The sequence below is a fragment of the Bubalus bubalis genome, chromosome 17 (genome assembly GCF_019923935.1).
Source record: "Bubalus bubalis isolate 160015118507 breed Murrah chromosome 17, NDDB_SH_1, whole genome shotgun sequence".
NCBI classification, from domain to species: domain Eukaryota; kingdom Metazoa; phylum Chordata; class Mammalia; order Artiodactyla; family Bovidae; genus Bubalus; species Bubalus bubalis.
The window spans coordinates 7607931-7629248 of NC_059173.1; the positions used below are offsets into that span (position 1 = coordinate 7607931).

Here is a 21318-nt window from a genome sequence, read left to right on the forward strand (position 1 = left end):
CCGACTCTTTGAGACCCCACATAGGATTCTCCAGGCAAGAATACTGGAGTGGGGAGTCATTCCCTTCTCCAGGGGATCTTTTTGAACCAGGGTCTCCTGTATTGCAGGTGGATTCTTTACCGTCTGAGTCACCAGGGAAGCCCGAATTGTCGCGTACTGGCCTCGAATTCTTTGCAAATTCATACAGTCTAGAAACAGAACTCCAGAATGGAAAGGACCTTGTCCTGACTCCTGAGGGATCTCAGGCCCAGACAGGGGAAGTGACTTGCCCGAGGCCACACAGTAGGTGGATGTAGGCTACCTCCAGCCAGTTCAGCTCTTCTTCCCGTTCAACAGCAGCGGGTGAAGAGCCCAGAATCTAGAGTTGGACGTACTAACTGGGAGCCCAGCCTGGCTCCTCCCTCCCTGTGTGTCCCTGGACAGGTGACTACCCTCTCTGAGCTTCAGTGTCCTTAGCTATAAAACAGGAAGAAAGACAGAACTCACTCACCCAGGGCTGCTGGGAGGAATAAATGTCCAGCTACATGTACTATGTTCTGACATCGGAAGAGGTTCTCACTAAACGTGACATGATCGTAATATCACCCCAGAGAAATCTTCAGTCATCCAGAATGCTGGCTGGGGCAGAACAACATGCCCTGGACATGCTCAACCTCAAGTTTATACATTTCGGTGTCAGATCTGAAGCTAATACTTGGACACACTTTCCAGTCCACCGCTCAGTTTCTGTTCCCCAAATCAGCACAGTTATGTGACCACAACCTGGAAATAATGCCTTAAAAATCGCAGGCGTAGATGGGAGCAAGATGTGACTTAGAGGGCAGCCCCAGGGAGTCTCTTCGGGGTGATGGGCTCTTTGGTACAGTATTCTGTAGCCTGAGTGTGGTGTTGGGTTTTATGAAACTAGGCATGTATTAAACTTTCATAGAATTATATAGCAAAAAAAAAAAAAAAAAAAAGAGTGAGTTTGGTTAAATACTATGCCAATGGCAATGTCTTGGTTTTGAGACTTGTAGTATGGTTATGTAGGAAGTTAACACTTAGGGTAGGCAAGAGTTCTCTGTACTACTGTTTCAATTCTGTGTGGATCTAAAATCCAAAGTGCTTAATGAAGAAACACTGCGTTGGTATTGCTAATCTGTGTCTTAGTTGCTCAGTCATGTCTGACTCTTTGTGACCCCAAGGACTGGGGCCCACCAGGCTCTCTGTCCATGGAATCCTCCAGGCAGGAATACTGGAGAGGGCAGCCGTTTCTTTCTCCAGGGGATCTTCCTGATCCAGGGATTGAACTCGGGTCTCCTGCATTGCAGGCAGATTCTTTACTATCTGAGCCACCTTGGAAGCCCTAATAAACTACTCTAATAAGTAAATAAGCTACTCGAATAAACTACTAAATAAACATGACCAATTTTTTCAGCAGGAAAACTCAAGCTCATGCCAAAGGCAGTAATAACTACATAGACCCTGGGCCCACAGCAAGGCAGGGGGCAGAGAGGTGCTATAAATTACTAGAAGGTGAAGAGGTTAACTGGAGCTCAGGAGCCTGGATTTCTTTCAGTTCCTCTCCGGCCTCCGGCCTTTGTGCCTGCTGTTCCCTCCGCTGGGAACACTTTTCCTCACACCCTTCTGCTGGGTAACACGCCCTTCAAATTGAAGTTTGACTGTCCCATCTTCCAGGACACTTTCCCTGACTACCCAGAGGAAACTAATCGCCACCCATCATCTGTCCTGGCACACTCATCACAGATTATCACGATTACTATGGGCCTACTCTCCCTGCTAAATGCGAGCTTCGTGAGGGGAAGCACTTTGCTCTGCACTTTCAGACATATTTTCCTACCAAACGGGCAAAGGAAAGGAGTGCTGGCCATGAGGACTCTCAGATCATAGATCTGCCAGTAGCTCCTCACTGCTCTCTTCATAATATCCAAGTTCCTTAACATGACAGGCAAGACCAGTGTATCCTCAACATCTAGGTTAGTGCCTGGCATCGTAAATGTTCATTAATTATTTAGCGGATGAGTAAACAGATCCACAGATGAATGCATGCCAAGAGGACTTGCACTATAAAACCTCTGCTGCTGCTGCTGCTGCTAAGTCGCTTCAGTCGTGTCCGACTCTGTGCAACTCCATAAAACCTCTATACCTGGCCAATCTGAGCTAGGAGAGAAAATGTAAAAAATACCACTAGGCCTTTCCAAAATGCAGTGTGCTCACTAACTCCTTTTCTCACCTCTTCTCCAGAGTGGCAGCAATTCTCATCCTGTCCCATTCACCAGAAGAGACACCAGAGGCACAGAGACGCTAAATGACTCCCCTAGGGTCACAGAGTGAATGGACTGTGGGCTTAACTCATGGGAAAAGAAACACCTCTTAAGACTGTAAGAGTCTTACACCCCACCCCAGTTCTGAAGATCCTGCATTGCTATTAAGCACCCAAATCTTCCCACGGTTCTAAGCTTGGCTAATTTAGAGTCAAACAACCAGGAGGTCCTTAGTCACTTTCAGATCAAGTGTATATCAAGAGGGCAAAAAGAAAGCCGCTCTGTGAGAGAGGGCGCAATTCCCAAGATGGCCAGCAGGTGGAAGCAGAGTGCACCCAAGTGTTCCTTCCCACTCACCTGCTGTTTTCCACAAGGTAATGAACAATTTTGTCCAGGACCTTCTCAAACAAGGCCGTGCGGATCCACAGGTGCTTGATGGCAAGTGGGGACAGGTTGGGCAGTTTTGGCAGCTTTCGCACATTCTCCTGGAGGCCCTGGATCTGATTTCGCCTTTGAGACCAGCAAAGAAAGAGAATAGATACTCACAACAGAGGAAATTCAACAGGATAGATATGCAAATGGGAAAGTGTCCAACTTTTCTAAGAAATGAAAGAATGGCAATTAGAACAACAGCAGGAGCCCATACTGCTCCTGGAGAATGGGAAAAGAGTTGAAAAAATAACAACACCCAGTGAGTGTTGAAGACGTGGTTAAATCTGACCCTTTCATATACTGGTGATGGGTGAGCCAGATTCTCATACTGAAATTTCTCTGTCTCTTACTTTTCTCTCTCAGCTGGAAAGCAGTGCTGGCCAAGAAGAGTCTTGGATTCTTCTCTCATTTTGGAGGCTCCCCCATTGCTCTGGAGAAGCAAGCTTTATAACACAACAAGCAGGGTGCTCCACAACCTTGCCCCTGTCCACCTCTCCAGCCACCTCCTTACCACTCCCTGCCTCTGACCCCAGGATCCAGCCAGAGATCTCTGCAGATCCCTGAAGCTGCCAAGCTTTCATCTGAGGACTTTCTGTGAGCTGCTGCTTCTTTCTGGCTTCCCTCCCCACTCTATTATCTGGTTGAACTCTACTCACTCTTGAGGTCTCAGGGAGGGCACCCCCTCCGACAGGAAGCCCTCGTGCACCAGCTGAAGCTGGGGAGGGGCCCCTCCTCTGTGTTCCCTGGATCTCGGCAGCTTAACTTCTGGCTCACTTCTCTGTCTTCCCCTCCACAATGGGACCTCAAAGGCATGGATTATGCAATTCAACTGCTTTTTAAATAAAACACTGAGAGTCTACCACATGGCAAGCTTTGGCCCTGCTTCACGCCTGTACCTCTAGGGCCCAGCACAGTGCCTGGCGTGTACGGGGGTCAGTAAATATTCCCATAAAAGAATGATTGCAAAAATGAATGAATGGGCCCCTGGAATGGACATCTCTCATTTCTCCATCAGAAAGTTGCTCCCAATGTTATGGAAGGTCCATGGAAATCTACCTCCTTTAAGAAGCTATCAGCAGACACCTGGGAATTTAGCAGAAGGACTGGAAGACACCTAAAGACCAGGTGGCTGAAGAGTCAGATTCCAAATGGGAACTGGCAATGCCAAGTCCAGAGCACTGCCCATCGTGCAGTTCTGGCCAGCAGCCCTGGGCTGGCAGGGTCTGAAGGGCAAGGAAAGGGCCATTTCTCTCCCAGTGGAGTGGAGCAGCCACTCATGGTGGCGAGGGCAGACACATGACTTGCCTGTCTCTCTTTCCCTTCTCTTGCCCGTAACACATGTGGCTAATCAATCCATGCACTCTTTCCCACGAAGCCTACTCACAGCTCCAGAACTTGCCACAAGACAGTTCTCTGCCGGTCTTTGGGCTCTTGTAAAAGCAACGAGCTCTGGCAGGAAACCACCTCACAGCCACCAGCACCAACTGGGGATGAAACCTATTTGCCACCCCTGACCAGGCTCCAGGTGGGGGCTTGGTTGTGCAGTTGGGACTCGGGGTGGTTCTGGTGGGAGGCACTCATTTACACATTTTCAGGCCATGAGCCACTAAGACAATGCCCCTATAAGTGGCTGCTTCACCGTGAGCCTCAGATCCATGCAGATGGAGACCACGTGGTTATATTAAACTTCGATCTGCCTGCATTTGGCACAGGCCTGGCTCAGTAGGCACTTACTCATTCAACAATCATTTCCTGGGCATTTCCCGGGTGCTGGGTGCTCTCCCAGACACTGGTGACCTAATGGGGAGCAGCACATATGCAGCTGCCTATCCTCATGGAGTTCAGAGGCCAGTGGGGGGGACTGATAACAATCAGGTTAACAGTAAATGAATGAATGAAAAATTTTAGGTGGTGATAACAATTGGGAAGATAATAAACAGACTGATACAAAAGAGAAATGGGGCAAGGGTTAGAATTTACTACTAGTTAGAGGACATTACCATCCTTGGGGATGACAAGGGAGCCACCACGGAAGATGAGGGGTGTGAACTGGGAGGAGGGTACAGCGTGTGCAAAGGCCCCGGGGTGTGAAAGGCCCTGGCAGCTTTGAGGAGCAGAATGGAGAGTGGAGAGGGTGCTGGGAGGCACAGGCTCTTGCAGAGCCCAGGGAGGAGCACAGGCTGTCCGCTGGGGGCGCCCCAGCCCACACCCCGTGCTCAGTACTCACGCGCTCTCAATCAGTTGCTCCAGGTCCTGCACCTTACGGCTCAGCTCCTCGGCCGGCGGGAAGCTCTTGCCCACTTTCATGAAGAGCGCTGCGATTTTGTTGCTGCGCAGGAAGCCAGCCGCCCGCTTCCGCAGCCCGTGCAGGACGCAGGCCTCCACGGCCGCTGCAGGGACACCGCGGTCAGCAGGCCCCGCCCATGACTCCCCCATGCCCAGCCTGGTTCTGGGCTTTCTCGGTCACACACAGGTGCCTTGAAGGTCTGGGGCCCCCAAAGTCATGAATTTCATGTAGCATCACTATGACAGCATCATAGGGCAAAGCTTATATGCCTCTCCACCGTCCAGCCCCTCAAAAGGGAGCAAGAGGGCTTGGTGGTGAACCCACGCTTGCTGCCCCGGGTCAGAGCACCTCTGTTCACATCTTCTCCTGGCCACTAACCAGCTGTGTGATGGGGTGAGGCGAATCAGTTCCCCTCCGCATGTCTCAGTTTCCTCATCTGTAAAATGGGATAGTATGAATAGTAACCTCATAAGGTTGCTGTCAGGATCAGGTGGGGAGAATGCATGGAAGGCACTTTGCCCAGAGCCTGGCACGTGTGTGTGCTTCATGAAAGTTAGCTATGACTCCTCTCAATGACGGAGGGGAGCCGGGGCCGTGCGACTGCCTAGCTTTATTTCAGTTAAAAGCCTCACGCTGCTGTCATTACGACTGTGCCTTCAGTAACAGCTAACATTATGGATCTCATTCGATCTCCGCCATGGCCAGGCAGAAAGGAAAACCATCCCCGTTTTCCAGATGTCGAAACTGAGGCTCCCAGAGGTGAACTGAATTGCCAGGGCCACCCAGCAAGTGAGCGATGGAGCTGGGAGTCATACCCACGTCTGGGCCCAGCGTGTGCTCACAACATCTGTGCCTCCATACCCACGTCTGAGCCCAGCGTGTGCTCACAACATCTGTGCCTCCACCAAGGGCCTTTGAAGAGAGGTTTCAGTCATAATCTTCCCATTTCTGGGTCTCCCCTGGAGGCTCTGTCCAGCCCTCCTCAAACAAGAGACCCGGGGTGTAGCCTGGGTTCTACCACTAACTTGCTGTGTGACCTCAGGCAAATAACTTTCCCTTTCTGCCCCTGACTGTTCCCTTCTAAGAAACAGGCCGTGTGCACGCCATTCTGATGGCCTCTATCTCACATATCTGACACTTTCAGTAGCCTTAACTTTTTTTAATTTAAAAATTAATATGTATTTATTTGGTTGCACCAGGATCTTCAGTTGTGACGTGTGAACGCTTAGCTGTGGCATGAGGGGTCTAGTTCCCTGACGGGGATCGATCCTGGGCCCCCTCCATGGGAGCATGGCACCTCAGCCACTGGACCACCAGGGAAGTCCCTCAGCAGCCTTTATCTTCTGACTTTCTGTCTTACACAGCAGCCTAGGAACTCACACTGGTATGCACTAGGCGCATAATCCATGTCTATGGGAGAATGTGAGCTTATTAAGAGCTACTCCTCACTATTACTGGGCACCTGCTGGGCGTCAGACCAGCATTAAGGTTCACCTTCCCTAATTCCTGTAGTGAAACTCAAGAGGCCAGTGTTCTGGTCACTGTTGTTTCATAGAGGAGGACACCAGCACGTGCAGGGTTAAGGGCCTGGCGAGGCCATGCCACGCGTAAGGAGAAACGCTGAGAAGTTTCGGGGCGATTGCTTGTCCTATCCTTGCTGCTGCTGTCAGCTGTGACTTGGCTTTGAAGGACTGTTCACATACTGCCTAATCTGCTCATCGAATTAAAATATCCTGGGTGATCATCTTTAAAATAGCTTCGATTTTGCCTAAATATCTAGGACTTTTCATTTGCTTACATTGATTAAATTCATGATCTAGTCCAGCTTGGTAGACATTGTTCCATTTTTTTCTGATAATGGCTCATTAGGAACAACGGACAAAAGAAACCTCAGGGACATCCTTCAGGCCTCATTTAATGCCAGCACGTTTCTCTCACCCCTGAACTTTGATCACAGTTAGAGAATTATTATGATTCTTATCACTTGCTAAAATCTTCTAAGTCTTGATCTTCTAAGTCTTTAATTGGTAGGTATGCTAGCAAGCCCTGAAACAGACATGCATATTAAGTTTTTTGCAAATAACAATGTCCAGGAGAAAAAAGAAAGTCAGAGATCTACATCTATATTTATATATCAGTTCAGTTCAGTTGCTCAGTTGTGCCCGACTTTGTGACCCCATGAACCACACCATGCCAGGCCTCCCTGTCCATCACCAACTCCTGGAGTTTACCCAAACTCATGTCCATTGAGTTGGTGATGCCATCCAGCCATCTCATCTTCTGTTGTCCCCTTCTCCTCCTGCCCCCAATCCCTCCCAGCATCAGGGTCTTTTCCAATGAGTCAACTCTTTGCATGAGGTGGCCCAAGTATTGGAGTTTCAGCTTCAGCATCAGTCCTTCCAATGAACACCCAGGACTGATCTCCTTTAGAATGGACTGGTTCCATCTCCTTGCAGTCCAAGGGACTCTCAAGAGTCTTCTCCAACACCATAGTTCAAAAGCATCAATTCTTTGGCGTTCAGCTTTCTTCATAGTCCAACTCTCACATCCATACATGACTACTGGAAAAGCCATAGCCTTGACTAGATGGACCTTTGTTCGCAAAGTAATGTTTCTGCTTTTTAATATGCCATCTATGTTGGTCATAACTTTCCTTCCAAGGAGTAAGCGTCTTTTAATTTCATGGCTGCAATCACCATCTGCAGTGATTTTGGAGCCCCCCAAAATAAAGTCTGACACTGTTTCCACTGTTTCCCCATCTATTTCCCATGAAGTGATGGAGATATGTATTTCCATATACATATGTGTGTATATGGGCATGTGTATATATGTATTTTTACACACATAAAATATTTTTCGGGGAATTCCCTGGTGGTCCAGGAACCAGTGCTTTCACTGTCATGGGCCCAAGTTCAATCCCTGCTCAGGGAACTAAGATCCTACAAGCAAAGCAGTGTGGCCAAATATATAATTTATTTATGTATGTGTATATACATATATTTTTTTTTTTGAGGGGGGCTTCCCTTGTAGCTCAGCCAGTAAAGAATCCATCTGCAATGCGGGAGACCTGGATTCCATCCCTGGGTTGGGAAGATCCCCTGGTGAAGGGAAAGGCTGCCTTCTCTGGTATGCTGGCTTGGAGAAAGAACTCCATGGACTGCATAGTCCATGGGGTGGCAAAGAGTCAGACACGACTGAGCAACTTTCACTTTCATTTATATTTATATACTTAAAGATATATCACCTAAAAAAATAAGATCTTGCCCAAGGTCACCCAGCAAAGAAGTGGCAGAGATGGGATCTGAGCAGAGCTGGGCGGCCAAATCCATGGTTTCCCAGGCTGTGGCGTGTGTTCAGGTGGCTGCGGGCCCATGGGCGGTGTCCCCAGCCACCCAGACGGAAGCTGATGGGCCCTCCGTGGTGCCAAGACCGTGAGAGGGGCATGATAGCTCGTCCTTCGTGGAGAGACACTCCACAATCATGAGGTTAAAAGGTCTTCAGGGAGGAAGAAACACTCCCACATTTACGTACACGCTGCGTATGTGCTGAATCCTGACTTCAGGGACACGCAGGACCTGTGCCTCTAGCCATTGTGAAGATACGGTAAGAACCTGGCAGCAAGGCTTTTTCTGGAGCCCCGTGGGCCTCACAGGTTCAAGGAGAGGGAGAGGGCTGAGTCACACTCCGAGCCCCGGGCCTGCCCCCTTGGCTGAGCCAGCTGGGAGCGATCCCTCGGGAAGTGTCCATGGCTTCTTGATTCCTTAAAGTCCCCATCCATCCTGTCTTTCTACCTGGGTGAGGAAAGGACGGAGCCCATCCCTCAGAGGCAAGCCCCCCGGTCGCCTGGGGTGGGGTTGCTGTGAAAGGAGCCCAAGGGAGGGGAGTTGTCTCTCCATGTGGACCGTGATTACCCCTTCCTGGGGCACAGAAAGTGAAAGTGAAAGTGAAGTCGCTCAATCGTGTCCGACTCTTTGTGACCTCATAGACTGCAGCCTACCAGGTTCCTCTGTCCATGGGATTTTCCAGGCAAGAATGCTGGAGTGGGTTGCCGTTTCCTTCTCCAGGGGATCTTCCCGACCCAGCGATTGAACCCAGGTCTCCCGCATTGCAGGCAGACGCTTTACCATGTGAGCCACCAGGGAAGTCCTTCCGGAGCACAGATATCATTCTTAATCTCTTCTCTAATCTTCTCCCTACTTCCAAATTCCCTAATGGAGTCTCTTTGGAATCTGAAAAACACTTTGCAGTTACGAAGCAGCGAAAGCATGACCTTTGGGGACCTCTGCTCAAAGAAAGCTGCCACGGCCCCGGGGCAGCCCACAGAGAGAAAGCCGCTTTTCAAGGCCACCCGGGGTCACTGACTCACCGCAGAAGGAGATGATGTGGCTGCTGTCCTCGTGGACAAACTTTCGTGTGACGGCCTCCTCCATGATCTGCTTCACCTGGAAGGCAGAGGCGCCGGAGGGTGAGACCCCACTCTACCTGGGAGCGGGCACCCCAGGCGGCTGCGCTGTCCCCGCCCCCTGAGCGGCGTTCTCCGGTTGCTTGGGACGTTTCGGTAACTGTTCCCTCCTTGCATTCCCCGTGTTTTCTGTAGGGCTGAGGCCTGTGGCTCCTGCTACCCCCAAAATGCACCCTGAAATGAATTCGTTTTCAGGCTCTCTGCAGAGTGGGCTTCTTTTGAGATGGCACATGAAGTGTCATTTCCTTCCCCGTCTACACAACCTAAGGCACCCCGCCTCCAACTTCTTCCATCCCGTTATAGTTCCTTCAGGGTACTTCCTGTCCTATTTCTTTGCTCACTGTCTGTCTCCAACTTCTAGAATGTAAGTTCCTTGAGGGCAGGGCCCCATCTGCCTCGTTCACCACTGTATCCTTGGAGCCTAGAACAGGGCCTGGTATGTAGTAGGTCTCCACAAATATTTTCTGAGTGGATGAATGAATGAATGAAATGAGCATATATAAAAAAAAAAATCGGGGGCGGGGGTGCAATATGAAATATCAGCCCTGAGACCCGGTAGATCAAATCCCTGCTCGGGTACCTGTACCAGCTGGATTTGTGGTCTTATTTTGGGAAACTGAGCTCAGCAACATGCAGAAATTCACCCAGAAAGGCAGACCTGGCCCAGAGTGGAGACAGATTTCAAGACGGGCCTGCGTCCCCAGGCTGTGTGCTTTCCACACCGCATCCCTCAGTCGATCAATGCTGAGTGCCTGTGAGGGGCCAGGCACAGGGGACACGGCACTCAAAGGGCCGTCATGCCTCTGCTCATGGAGGCGACCCTCTGGTGGCCTGAACGCCCTTCTGCCTTGCTGGATTCGGGCCCGAGTCACTGGAGTACTTTGAGCAAAACGCTTCTCCCCTCTGGGTCATCAGTTTTCCCACCTTGAGGAGGTGGGAAGAGACGATATCAAAGCCTGGTCCCAGATCTAACGTCAGCAGGGCTTGACGTGGGAGTCTGGAATCCACCCCCATAGATGGGCCCCCTTTCTGGCTGCCCCGAGGGCCACCCAGACTCAGCCCACCCAGCGCATCCATGCACAGGGCTGAGTGCAGTGTCAGGCTCCCAGTGCCCTTCCTCTCCCTTCCTTCTGGATGCCTCCTGGAGAAGAAGACAGAACTCAAAGCATCCTTGGCCGTGTTCTCTGGAGAATCACATGGCAGTGCCCATCCGAGCTGGCACGCCACCCCCGCCCTGACACAACCAAGTCAGCACCTGCCTTGTGAACAGCTCCCAACCTCCCGGCCCAGCAAGCTCCAAGCCGGGCTCTGCTAGCGGCATTTCAAAGCCTGAACCCTAGCTAACCAAGCCTGTGGAACTGGCCCCCTTAACAAATGGGGAAACCAAGCTCAGGAAGATGAGCTAGGCTACCCAAGGCCACAGGGCTAGGAAGGAGCAGAGCTGGAATTCCAACCTGTAATAGTGTTTCTCACCGTGGCTCCAGCCCCTCCAGCTTCTAGCTGTATTTCCTCAGGCACTGCCCTGCCTAGAACCTCGCCTTTGGCCTCCTTCACTGCTAATTCTGATCCTGGCTGAAACATTAGCTGTTTCGGTTAAATCTCCTGGCTTGAGGTCCTTACGGTGGCTGCTTTCATAACACTCATCATATTGATGCTGATTTTGTTAGCACCTGTCCCCCTTGCCAAGCTGTCGATCCCATGAGGGCAAGCACTCCATGTCTCCCTGATTTACAACCGTATCTCCAGCACACAGCTGGTGCTCAATAAAGTTGTGTTTGACTAATGAACGACTTGAAGGATCATGACGGACTTTCTGCTTTGGTAGAATATTTTAGTCTGGGGGGAACAAAAAAGCTTTCTTGTCACTATGTGAAACACGCTCAGCCGTGTCTGACTCTTGGCGACCCCATGGACTCTGTCCATGGAATTCTCCAGTCACTATAATCACGGAGAAGGACATGGAAACCCACTCCAGTACTCTTGCCTGGGAAATCCCATGGACGGAGGAGCCTGGTAGGCTGCAGTCCATGGGGTCGCTAGAGTGGGACACAACTGAATGACTTCACTTTCACGTTTCACTTTCATGCCTTGGAGAAGGAAATGGCAACCCACTCCAGTGTTCTTGCCTGGAGAGTCCCAGGGACGGGGGAGCCTGGTGGGCTGCGGTCTACGGGGTCGCACAGAAAGCGACTTAGCAGCAGCAGCAGCATAATCATTGGTAAACAGAGCTGCAGCATACTGATCCCTGGAGCAAGCGAAGGCACAGAGAGGCAGAGTGACCCGCGCACCGTCACACAGCTGGTGAGAGCGGCTTCAGGGCTTGGATCCAGGTTTACCTCACGCCAGTGGTTGCGCTCCTTCTACAGCATGCCGTCATACAGGTAAAACCAAATTAGAAACAAAACCAAAATTAACCTCCCAGGGGCAACACGGCCACCAAGGGCAGCCCGCACGGGGTGTGAAGGAGGGCTGCAAGCAAATAGAGAGAGCAAGATTATAGTTCCTGCGTGTATCACTGCTTCCAAAGCTCTCTCCTACCTGCCTCGCCTCTCTGGATCAGCGTAAGAACGGCATGGTAACACCCTCGCCTTTTATAGAGGAGGAACTGAGATGGAGGAGGGAGCACACTTCCTTCCTTTGCAAAGGGCAGTTCAGGGTCCTCCGAAATTCATCCCCAGAAACCCAAACTGGCACTATGATGGGGTTAGGAGCTGGGAGCCCTAATCTACAGCCAGTCTGCCAGAAGTATGAGGAACAGCCTGAAATTTGTGATCGGTGCCTGAAATCGGGGGGGTGGGGTGGGGGTCAGTATTATGGGACTGGGCCCTTAACCTGTAGGATCTGATGCCACGCCTGGGTAGATGGTGTCAGAACTAAGTTAACTATAGGACACTCAGGTGGTGTCAGAGAATTGTTGTGCAGAAGACGCACCCGTCCGCTGTCAAAGTACTGTGTGGGGGACAGGTGAGAGCAAAGGAGAAACACACAGGAGGGGCATGTTTTCACAGCTCGCCGACTGAGCACAAGAACGTCTGGCTCTGCGGGCCTGTGTGCTTCTTTTAGCAGCAGGACAGCTCTTGCGGGGGAAGCGCAGGGTGGCGGGGAGGGTCAAAGCCTGACCGCCCCATGCCATGGCAGGCCCCAGCTCCTTCCAGAGAGAGGCCTGGCTCCCTTTTAAGCAGGTCATAGCCCTCCTGCCGACGTCCTCCTGTTCCTTGGAGGTGGCCATCTGCCGGTCACCCTCTGGAGTGGCTCTGACGCGGGGACCCTGCTGCCCGCTGCCTCCTCCGCCACAGTGAGTGCGGAGATGACCAGGCCCATCAGCTCCCTCCACAGAAGGAGGCTGTGAGCTTCTTGAAGGCACGTGAAAAATCCCTCAGCTTTGACTTCTGGTTCGGCTATCAACTAAGAGGTGCCCTGAGCCTGGCACCGCCCCTCAGGGCTGTGGTTTCCCCCTCTCTCTGACCTCAAATACCTGCTCAGGATGCCTTAAACTCTTTCCCTTCCCTTTCCTTGTCACTGTCTTTCCAATCCTCTAAACCGTCATCTCCCCTAATGTTACAGGCTCAGCTATGGCCCTCCCTGGCCCCCCACCAAATATGTATCTTGAAATCTTATCCTTCGGTTCCTCAGAACATGATGGTATTTGGAGATGAGATCTTTACAGAGTGATTAAGTGGAAATCAGGACATTCAGAGTGAGCCCAAATCTGTTATCATCTGGGGTCCTTACACAAAGAGGAAATTGGAACACGGACGGTCACAGAGGAAGAGCACGTGAAGATACAGGGAGCAGACAGTCATCGGCAGCCGGTGGGGGACACCCGGCACAGACCCTTCCTGCGAGGCCCTTGGAAGGGACCCGTCCTGCCGACACCTTGATCTTGGACTTCCAGCCGCCAGAACTGTGAGGAAACGCATTCCTGCTGTTCAAGCTGCAGAGTGTGTGGTACCCTGCTATGGCAGCCTGAGCAGACTCACACCTCTGCCATCTTCCTCTCTCTCCGGAAGACCTGGGGCATCCCGACCCATGGCGCGTGGCAGGTGACAGTGATGAAGTGCAAGCGGGGTGGGGCCTTGGTGGGGGTGCTTTTACTTCTTGGAGCTGCAGGAGGGCCTGGCCAAGCAAAATGAAGATTCAGAGGTCCACTGGTGGCAAAACCATGGGCAGGTGTTTTGCTCTGGGGGCAAAAAAACTGGGTGGGGGTGTTGCTCTGTGCACTTGAGTGCTAGCTAGAGGGCTTTCTGGTTTGGGGCTGCAGAGGAAGGAAGAGTGTGGGGTTCAGGGGCCATGGGCCTCTGGGACAGAGAGAGGAGGGCAGGGAGAGGGGTGGGCCGTGAGAAGGTTCTGATGATGTGGCAGCTGCCACAAGGCACCACTCGTATCTCATGAGGACCGGAGGCTGGGAGAGCTGCTGTCCCCTTGGAACAGGGTCACCTCAGCTGCACAGATAGCCCCTCCAAAGTCTCGCTCCTTCCCGAGGTCGGGGGGGGTGGGTGCCATACAGGGAATGATGCATGTGGCTGTGAAGATCCGGCATCCTTGCCCTCACACGGGACAGCTCACAGGGGCCCTCCCAGCTCCCTACGGGGCTGGTGGGGGCTGCCAGGGACTTCCGTGGAGACCAGCTCCGGGCCCAACTTCTTCCTCCGCCCACTCCCGCTGCTCCGCCTCACCTCCCCTGGACCTGACCCCAAGAGTGGGCCCCCGTAAACCTCCTGCATCCTGATCTCCATCTCAGCACTGACCTCCCATCAACGCGTCTGGACAGCAATCTCCAGGGACAAGTTGCAAATGATACAAACGCAGGGGGAACTCATCTGGTCAGGAGGCAGGAGAATCAGCCCTTGGGTACTGAGCTCGAGGTAGGGAGAGCTGAGGGGATGGAGTCAGACAGTCCTGGGCCGGAGGGGCCCTTAGTCCTAAGAGCCACTTGCAATGGGGACTGGCAGAGCTGCGCCAGGAGGGGCCGAGAGGCACCAGCGCCAGCTGGGAACTGGTTACAGATGCAAACGCTTGGCCTCACCCTGGACCTACTGAATCAGAAACCCCGGGCTGGTTATCAAGACCCTCAAGTGATCTTCTGCACGCTCAGACTGCACAGAGGAGCTCAGGAGATGGAGACGGAGGGCAGGAGAGAGTAGGGAAGGGTGGGGGAGGATATAAAACAGGGAACTGCCCCCAAATCCTCAAGGAAGAGACGCGGCAGTCAAGGCTGTGTCCAGGGACCCTCCCCACACAGCAAGCTCCTTCTGGGAATGCCTTTCGCACACCCCGGTCAGGCTGCGGGCAGTGGAGGCTCCTGGCTCCCCAGTGTTAATATCACAGAGTGCTGCACGCTTCCTGCGGTCTCTCAGCATCCTTCCCTTGCCGTAGTCAACAGCCTTTTATTAAATTCATCTTAATGTCCTCGGTTTGGGGGAGCCATCTGCTTCCTATCGGCACCCTGACTGCACACATGCCCTGTCTCAAGTTCAAAATCTACGGAGCAGAGAAGACTGTTTGTTTACAGCTGTGGATCCTGAAACTCAGGTCTTGAGGTCACACAGTCAGGAAGCTGGCTGCAGGGAGGAGCCTTGGGCATGGATCCAGGGTGGGAGGCTGGAGGGGAGAACGCAGCACTGAGGTGTTCTCAGCCTGAAGGAGGGGTTCTGGTGAGTAAAGACCCCTCCCCACTTCCGCTGGCTCCCAGATGTGGGCTAGAGCGTCTCCCCAGAAGTTAATAACAGGCCGACAGCCGGAGGCCAGGGCGGAAATGAAAAGGCAATGCCGTGGGAGCCTGCCCAGGAAGGTCACTGAGAATCCTGCAGAAGAGGGCATGGGCTTGCGGCGGGAAGAAAGAAGCTGCTGCCCACTCCTGCATGAGTTGGGGGAGACCATACCCCAGGACTGGCCAGCACTGTGGGCGGGGGAAGAGGGCCTGGCAGCCACAGAGGGCCTCTCAAACTCTCAACCACCTTCCCCCTCTCAGGCCACCAGACATGGTTTTGAGCACGGTCCACTTTGGAGGCAGACAGCTAGGAAGGACCGCGGGGTGGTGTGGAGACAGTGCGGGTGGCAGGGTGGCATCCTGGCATCCAGTGTGACTTCCCAAGCCTAGGCCCAGGAGTCATGCCCCGTCTTGGCGGCACGCAGGCGGTGGCTGTGGTTGGCGCTGCTCTGGAGCCGCACAGACCCGCGTTCCCACCCCGGCTCAGCCACCAGTGTCCCGTGTGGGCACGGTCAGGTCACACCCCTGCTGCCACTTTGGCTTCCTCAACCGTGAAGCGGAACCTGTCACCCCGCAGGGCTGCGCTGAGCGTTAAATGGGACGTCGCTGGTGAAAGGGCAGGCCGGGCCAGTACACAGTAGGAGCTTTATGGCACTAAAGCGTACTCTCACCTTTTTGGGGGGCACTTGCTATGCTCTGGGGACTGTTTTTGTAAACACAACCTTAAGGAGGCCATTTCCCAAGTTATTCCCATTTTACAGATGGGGAAACTGATACACAAACACAGAATTAGCTAATCTGACCCAGGCCATGAAGAGGAGTCGGGACTCAGACCCAGGGCCTGATGGTCACTACACGTCTGTGGATCTGTGGATCACTACGTGAACCTGTTCAGTGTTCATCTCTCCCAAGGAAACCTTGAGCCCCTAGGCCAGTGCCTGGACAGACCCAGGGCCTTTGTTCTAATAATACTTTGTCTCTCTCTGCAGAAGTCAGAGGCCATTGTGAAGCAAATGCTTTTATTTTCCTTTTTGTTTTATCATTCTGCTTTTGTTATTAAAGAAAATGTTTACTAACAGTACCTACTAAGTGCCAGGTGAGCTGTATAAAAAGTCTGATTTAATCAATAGACCATTATTATCCCCTACTTTAAAGATGGATAAAGTGAGGCATGGAGAGTTTATATGACCTGCCTGAACATCACACAGCCAGGACTTGAACCCAGGTCTGCCTGACAGCCTGACCTGGAGTCCTGCCTCCAGTCTTGCCCAGTCATGGGTCAGGCGCTGAGAAATTTGTGAGGCGGGACTCCTTGGTGTCTCCCAACTTGGGGCTGGAAAGAGGCGTTGAACTAGGAGTCAGGAGACCTGGCTCACTCGGATGTGACTCTGCTAACCATTGTGGGGACCCTTCAGAGGCACGGGGGGACCTCAAAGGTCACAGTGGTCAGGAAGCTGCAATCCCTCTCCAGTTCCATTCTCAGGAGTCCTCCAACATCGGCTTGCATTCCTCCAATGATGGGGAGCTCACTCCTTTTGGAACCAGCTTCTCAGCTCTAAGGATAGGATGTCAGGAGGCAGGTGAGACAGGCTAAGAGCTTGGGAGGTGGAGTCACTGACCTGGGGCCAAGTCCTTGGCCACTCACTGCCTGCCTGACGCTGGACAAGCTTCCCCATCTGGAAAACGGTGTGTGTGTGGGGGTCTTAGCACCCCTCACCTCACCAGGTCAACGTGAGGCTTGAATGAGATCGTGGACACAGTGCCTAGCACATAGTAGGGATTCTACAAACAGTAGTGACTCTTGAGATGACAGTGATGGTCAGGTTCACTGCCCGGCCTGGGGTGGACTTTCATGAGGGTTAGTTACTCAGCAAATGTGCAGGAACTAGGAGGCTCTTCAGCTCTATTCGGGCGAGCAACCTCAACTTGCTCTGGCTGTGGCCCAGCCCCCGCTCCACGTCAGGCCTGGAGCAGCTGCCCCTGTACCTCTGGCCTCACCCTGCAACCATTCAGAAAAATGCCCCACCCTCCTTCACTCCAACCTCCCTCCACCTGCAAATATTTAAACAGCATAAAAGGAGGATTCATCTCTGAAGGGAGGCAGGGAAATCCGGGCCAATCTGCACAGCTGGAAGGGGGGCTCCTGAGGAGCCCCCCAGGCCATCCTCTCTCCTCCTCATACCTGCCACCTGCCCACACCCAGGTACTCTTACGGTGCCCACCTGGAGCCCTGCCAGGTTCCAAATCACCTTGCTTCTCCTCCCTGCCTCCCCACACTGTGCTGTGTTCACCCCTTCCAAGCCCCTGATGGGAATCACTATGCAGGACTGTCATTAAGGGCTGTGGAAAATACGGGCAGGGGGCCTTAAGTGGGACCCAGCACACAGTTGCCACGGTATAAAGGGAGGCACTTTAGTGACGTAAGAACATGGGTTTGGAGCCACCAGGCTGCGGTCGAACTCCAGCTCTGCTGTTAGCTGGGGAAATCCTAGGCCTCAGTTTCCTCATCTGTGAAATGGGGACGATGTTTTGCACCACCTCACAGGGCTATGGGGAGATTCCAAAGACAAAACAGGCACAGCACTCAGAACTGCCCTAAAACAGAGCGTCATACGTGGCACCTTAGAACTCATCAAGTCCTGATCGTCACTACACAGCTGTGGATTTGCCTGCTCAGTGTCCGTCTCTCCCAAGTAAACCCTGAGCCCCTAGGGCAGTGACCGGACAAGCAGTTCGGTATATATTTGGTGATCACTCTGATTATATTAATAACACTAACACCAGCATCCAGTGCTTGTGGAACTCAGTTCCAGGCAGTGTCCTAAGCCCTTCTGATGGATCCTGTTTGCTCCTGTGTAAGGCTGGGGTTGACAAACTTCTACAACGAGTCAGACAGCAAATGTTTCAGCCTTTGGGGCATGGCTGCCACGTAAAACACAGGATGCCCAGTGAAATGTAAATTTCAGATAAATATATATTTAGCATAAGTATGTCCTAAAGAGTGCATGGTGCATGTTGAAATCCAAATTGAATTGGGCGTTCTGAATTTTCATTTGCTAAATCTGGCAAACCCCTTTTCAGCCACCTATGGTCTAAATGAGTCTCTTTTGTTTTTACAGCTGCTTGTAATGTAGAAAGCCCTCTCAGCTCAAGAGCCGTCCACAAACAGGGACCCCCTGTTTACAGCACCCAGCGCAGTGCCTGTGGCCCATAGGAGGCCTAAATAAACACCCCTGGAGCTGCCACCTGCTCCTCGGAGGCCAGCGAGGAGCGTTCCCACCCCAGCTGGGGTCTCAGGGGGTCGGTGCCTGGCCGTGCAGGCGGGTGACTAATGCTGAGGCAGCATCAGCTTCTGAGATGAAGGCCCCCAAGCAGCCTGACTCTTAACAACTCTGCAAGAAACTCAGTGGAGAGGACCGCTAAATTAGGATGCCTGGAGGGCCTTTGAGGTGGTTTTAAAAATAACTCTCAGCCTGTGGGGAAAGTGGGGAGAAGAGGGATGTGACACAGAGGCCCCCTCAACGATGACTGGGGTGAGGGCGTGAGTGGTGGATGGGCTGGGCCCCTCTGCAGGCACTCCAGATGCTGAGAGCAAGATGCAGACACCATAAGAGGCCAGTATTTCCAATCCTGCCTGGAACAACTGACTCCTGGATGTGGGTCCCCAGGGGCAACGCCATGGGCTCCCCTCCACGCCTTTGCCCATGTGGTGCCTTCTGCCAGACGCCCCTCCATGCACACTCCAGCTTGCAAACTGCAACTTGGGCTTCAGCTCAGGTGTCCCCTCCTCCCGGGAGCCTTCCTGGACTCTCCATATCCCAAAAGGGGATAAGTGCGCCTCTTCCACATTCCGCTGACACCTGCCTTCCCAGCATGGATCACATGAACCAAAACGCCCTTGTTCACTCAACATTCATAGGGGACCTCCTCCGCATCTGGCATCAGGCAGTGAGCAGATTCAGTCTCTGTCCTCATGGAGGTCACAGTCCAGCTGAGTGGAAAGATATTAACTAAATCACACCAACCAGTGTGAAGTGAGACCAATTCTCTGCAGCGAAAAAACTTGGTTCTATGAGAACATAATAGCAAGGAAACTGGGGAGGTGGGGAGATCAGGGAGGGCTTCCTGGAGGAGGTGATGCTCACGTTCTGAAGTACAAGTAGAAATGAACTCTCTGGGTTTCGGATTCACCAACTGGAAAGCAGAGGGGAAAAGCTTCCTCCTGCTACTGCCCCCACAGAGGCGCCCTGGAGCTCAAAGGAAGGAACAGATGTACGGACGGTGTGGCAGGGAAAAGCACTACATGGAAATAGCTGGCGGCTCTGCATTTTTCAATTTGTTACGGGCGAGGCGCGCAGGCGGTGAGAGGTGGGAGGGGCTGGAACCGGCCTGATAGGTGGGGGAGGGGGAGGGGAACGGGAATATTCTGGGAAGCTCCAAAGCTCAGACACAGATGTGGGGGCTGGACCCGGATGGGACCGCCCTGCAACTCGTGACCGCTTCCATGTGGCCCCCACCTTCCCTTCCAGCCAAATCTTGTCCCTTCCCAGTCGCACGTGCACCCCTTCTGGGTGACCCACGTGACTCCCACCAGCTGACCTTGGCTTCCGAAGTCCTCTCCACCGGACACCCTACTTCCTACCTCCATCTCCAGCTCTGGAAAACCAGCCAGATGCTCAGACTTGGAACCAGGTAACGTGAGCTTCTCACTCCCTCCTGAGATGCCCTCAAGTTGCTGTGAGGCTCTGCCCACCCCAATCTGTTCCAGGTAAAGAAGCTGCCTGTCAGTGCAGGAGACGCAAGAGAGGCGGGCTCGATTCCTGGGTCGGGAAGATCCCCCAGAGGAGGCAAGGGCAACCCACTCCAGTATTCTTGCCTGGGAAACTCCATGGACAGAGGAGCCTGGTGGGCCACAGGGGTCGCAGAGAGTCAGACACGACTGAGCGCACACACACGGAATAACACCCACAGCACAACTTCCAGGATTCAGATCCCAGCTAACACACTCGTGATCTCGGGCAAACCGTGTCCCTTCTCTGAGCCTGAGCATTCCCATCCGTACAGTGAGTACTATCCACATTAGTGCTACATTACTGTTTGTCTTAGTAGGGCCTCACGGGCATAAGATAATACGTTCCATAGCAGTATCTCTTGGCTCTGCCGCTGAAGGCAAAAGAAATAAAAGCAAAAATAAACAAACGGGGCCTGATTAAACTTAAAAGCTGTTTGTACAGCAAGGGAAACCATCGACAAGACAAAAAGACAATCTAAACAGAGTGGGAGAAAATATATGCAAATGATATGACTGATAAGGGGTTAATATCCAAAATATACATAAACACTTAGACAGCTCAACACAGAGCACTGAATGTAACAGCACCCGCACAGCAGGTGCTTCCTGCATCTGTTTTACGTAAGAACAACCAGCATTTACTTATAAGGGCCTCACTGTGCCTGGCAGTGTGTTTAGGGGGTTTATCTCATCCAGTCCTTGTGGTAATTCGGAAAAATGGGTACAATTACTCTCCCCACGCTACAGATGAGGAAGCTGAGTCTCGGCGAGACGAAACGACTTCCCAGAGCACACGGTTTTCAAACGGCAGGGCAGGGGTTCAAACCCATGACTGTCTGCCCTGTACTGAGCCTGGCACGCAGTAGACGCATTCATTCATTCAACAGACACATACAGATGCTTCCCGCATGCTGTGTAGGCGCTTTACGAAAGTGAGCCCAGAGACTCACAATAATACAGGTATTCTTGTTCTTATTCTCATTTTCCCAAGGAAGCAGTGGACCTGGGAGGGACAAAGACCGTCGGGCCTGTGAAGAGGCTGCGATCTGAATCCAGGTCTCCTGCTCTGCAGTCCCAGGTCACGGTGGGGACCCCAGCAGTCAGCTGGACAATGCACCTGCTCTCTCAGCCTGGCGCAGCCCAGCATCACCGTCACAGCTGCGGTCCAGCAGCGCCTGCCAGCTCCACTCTACCCCAGCCGGCATCTTTCATCACTCACCTCTCCCAGCTTACCTCCTAGCTCCCTCTCTCTGCCACTCATCGGTTCCCCGAATCACAGTCACAAAAAGAAACGACCAGGCAGAAATGCTTATTAGTAAATGAAAGAAGCCAATCTGAAAAGGCAACATACGGCATGACTCCACCCGTAGG

The 21318-nt window shown here is 52.6% G+C and overlaps 1 protein-coding gene across 3 annotated transcripts in view; it reads right to left on the reverse strand.

Moving 5' to 3' along the window:
* The window catches only part of SGSM1 (small G protein signaling modulator 1), a 73024-nt gene that overhangs the window by 39130 nt on the left and 12576 nt on the right, over positions 1–21318 (reverse strand). For 2 of the 3 annotated variants that reach the window (XM_006055584.4, XM_006055583.4), the window contains exons 3-5: positions 9350–9425; positions 4924–5086; positions 2622–2774 (exon numbers count right to left, since the gene is read on the reverse strand). In XM_006055584.4, the coding sequence (XP_006055646.3) occupies positions 2622–2774; positions 4924–5086; positions 9350–9425 (392 nt within the window). The other variant, XM_006055585.4, reaches the window with a different exon arrangement.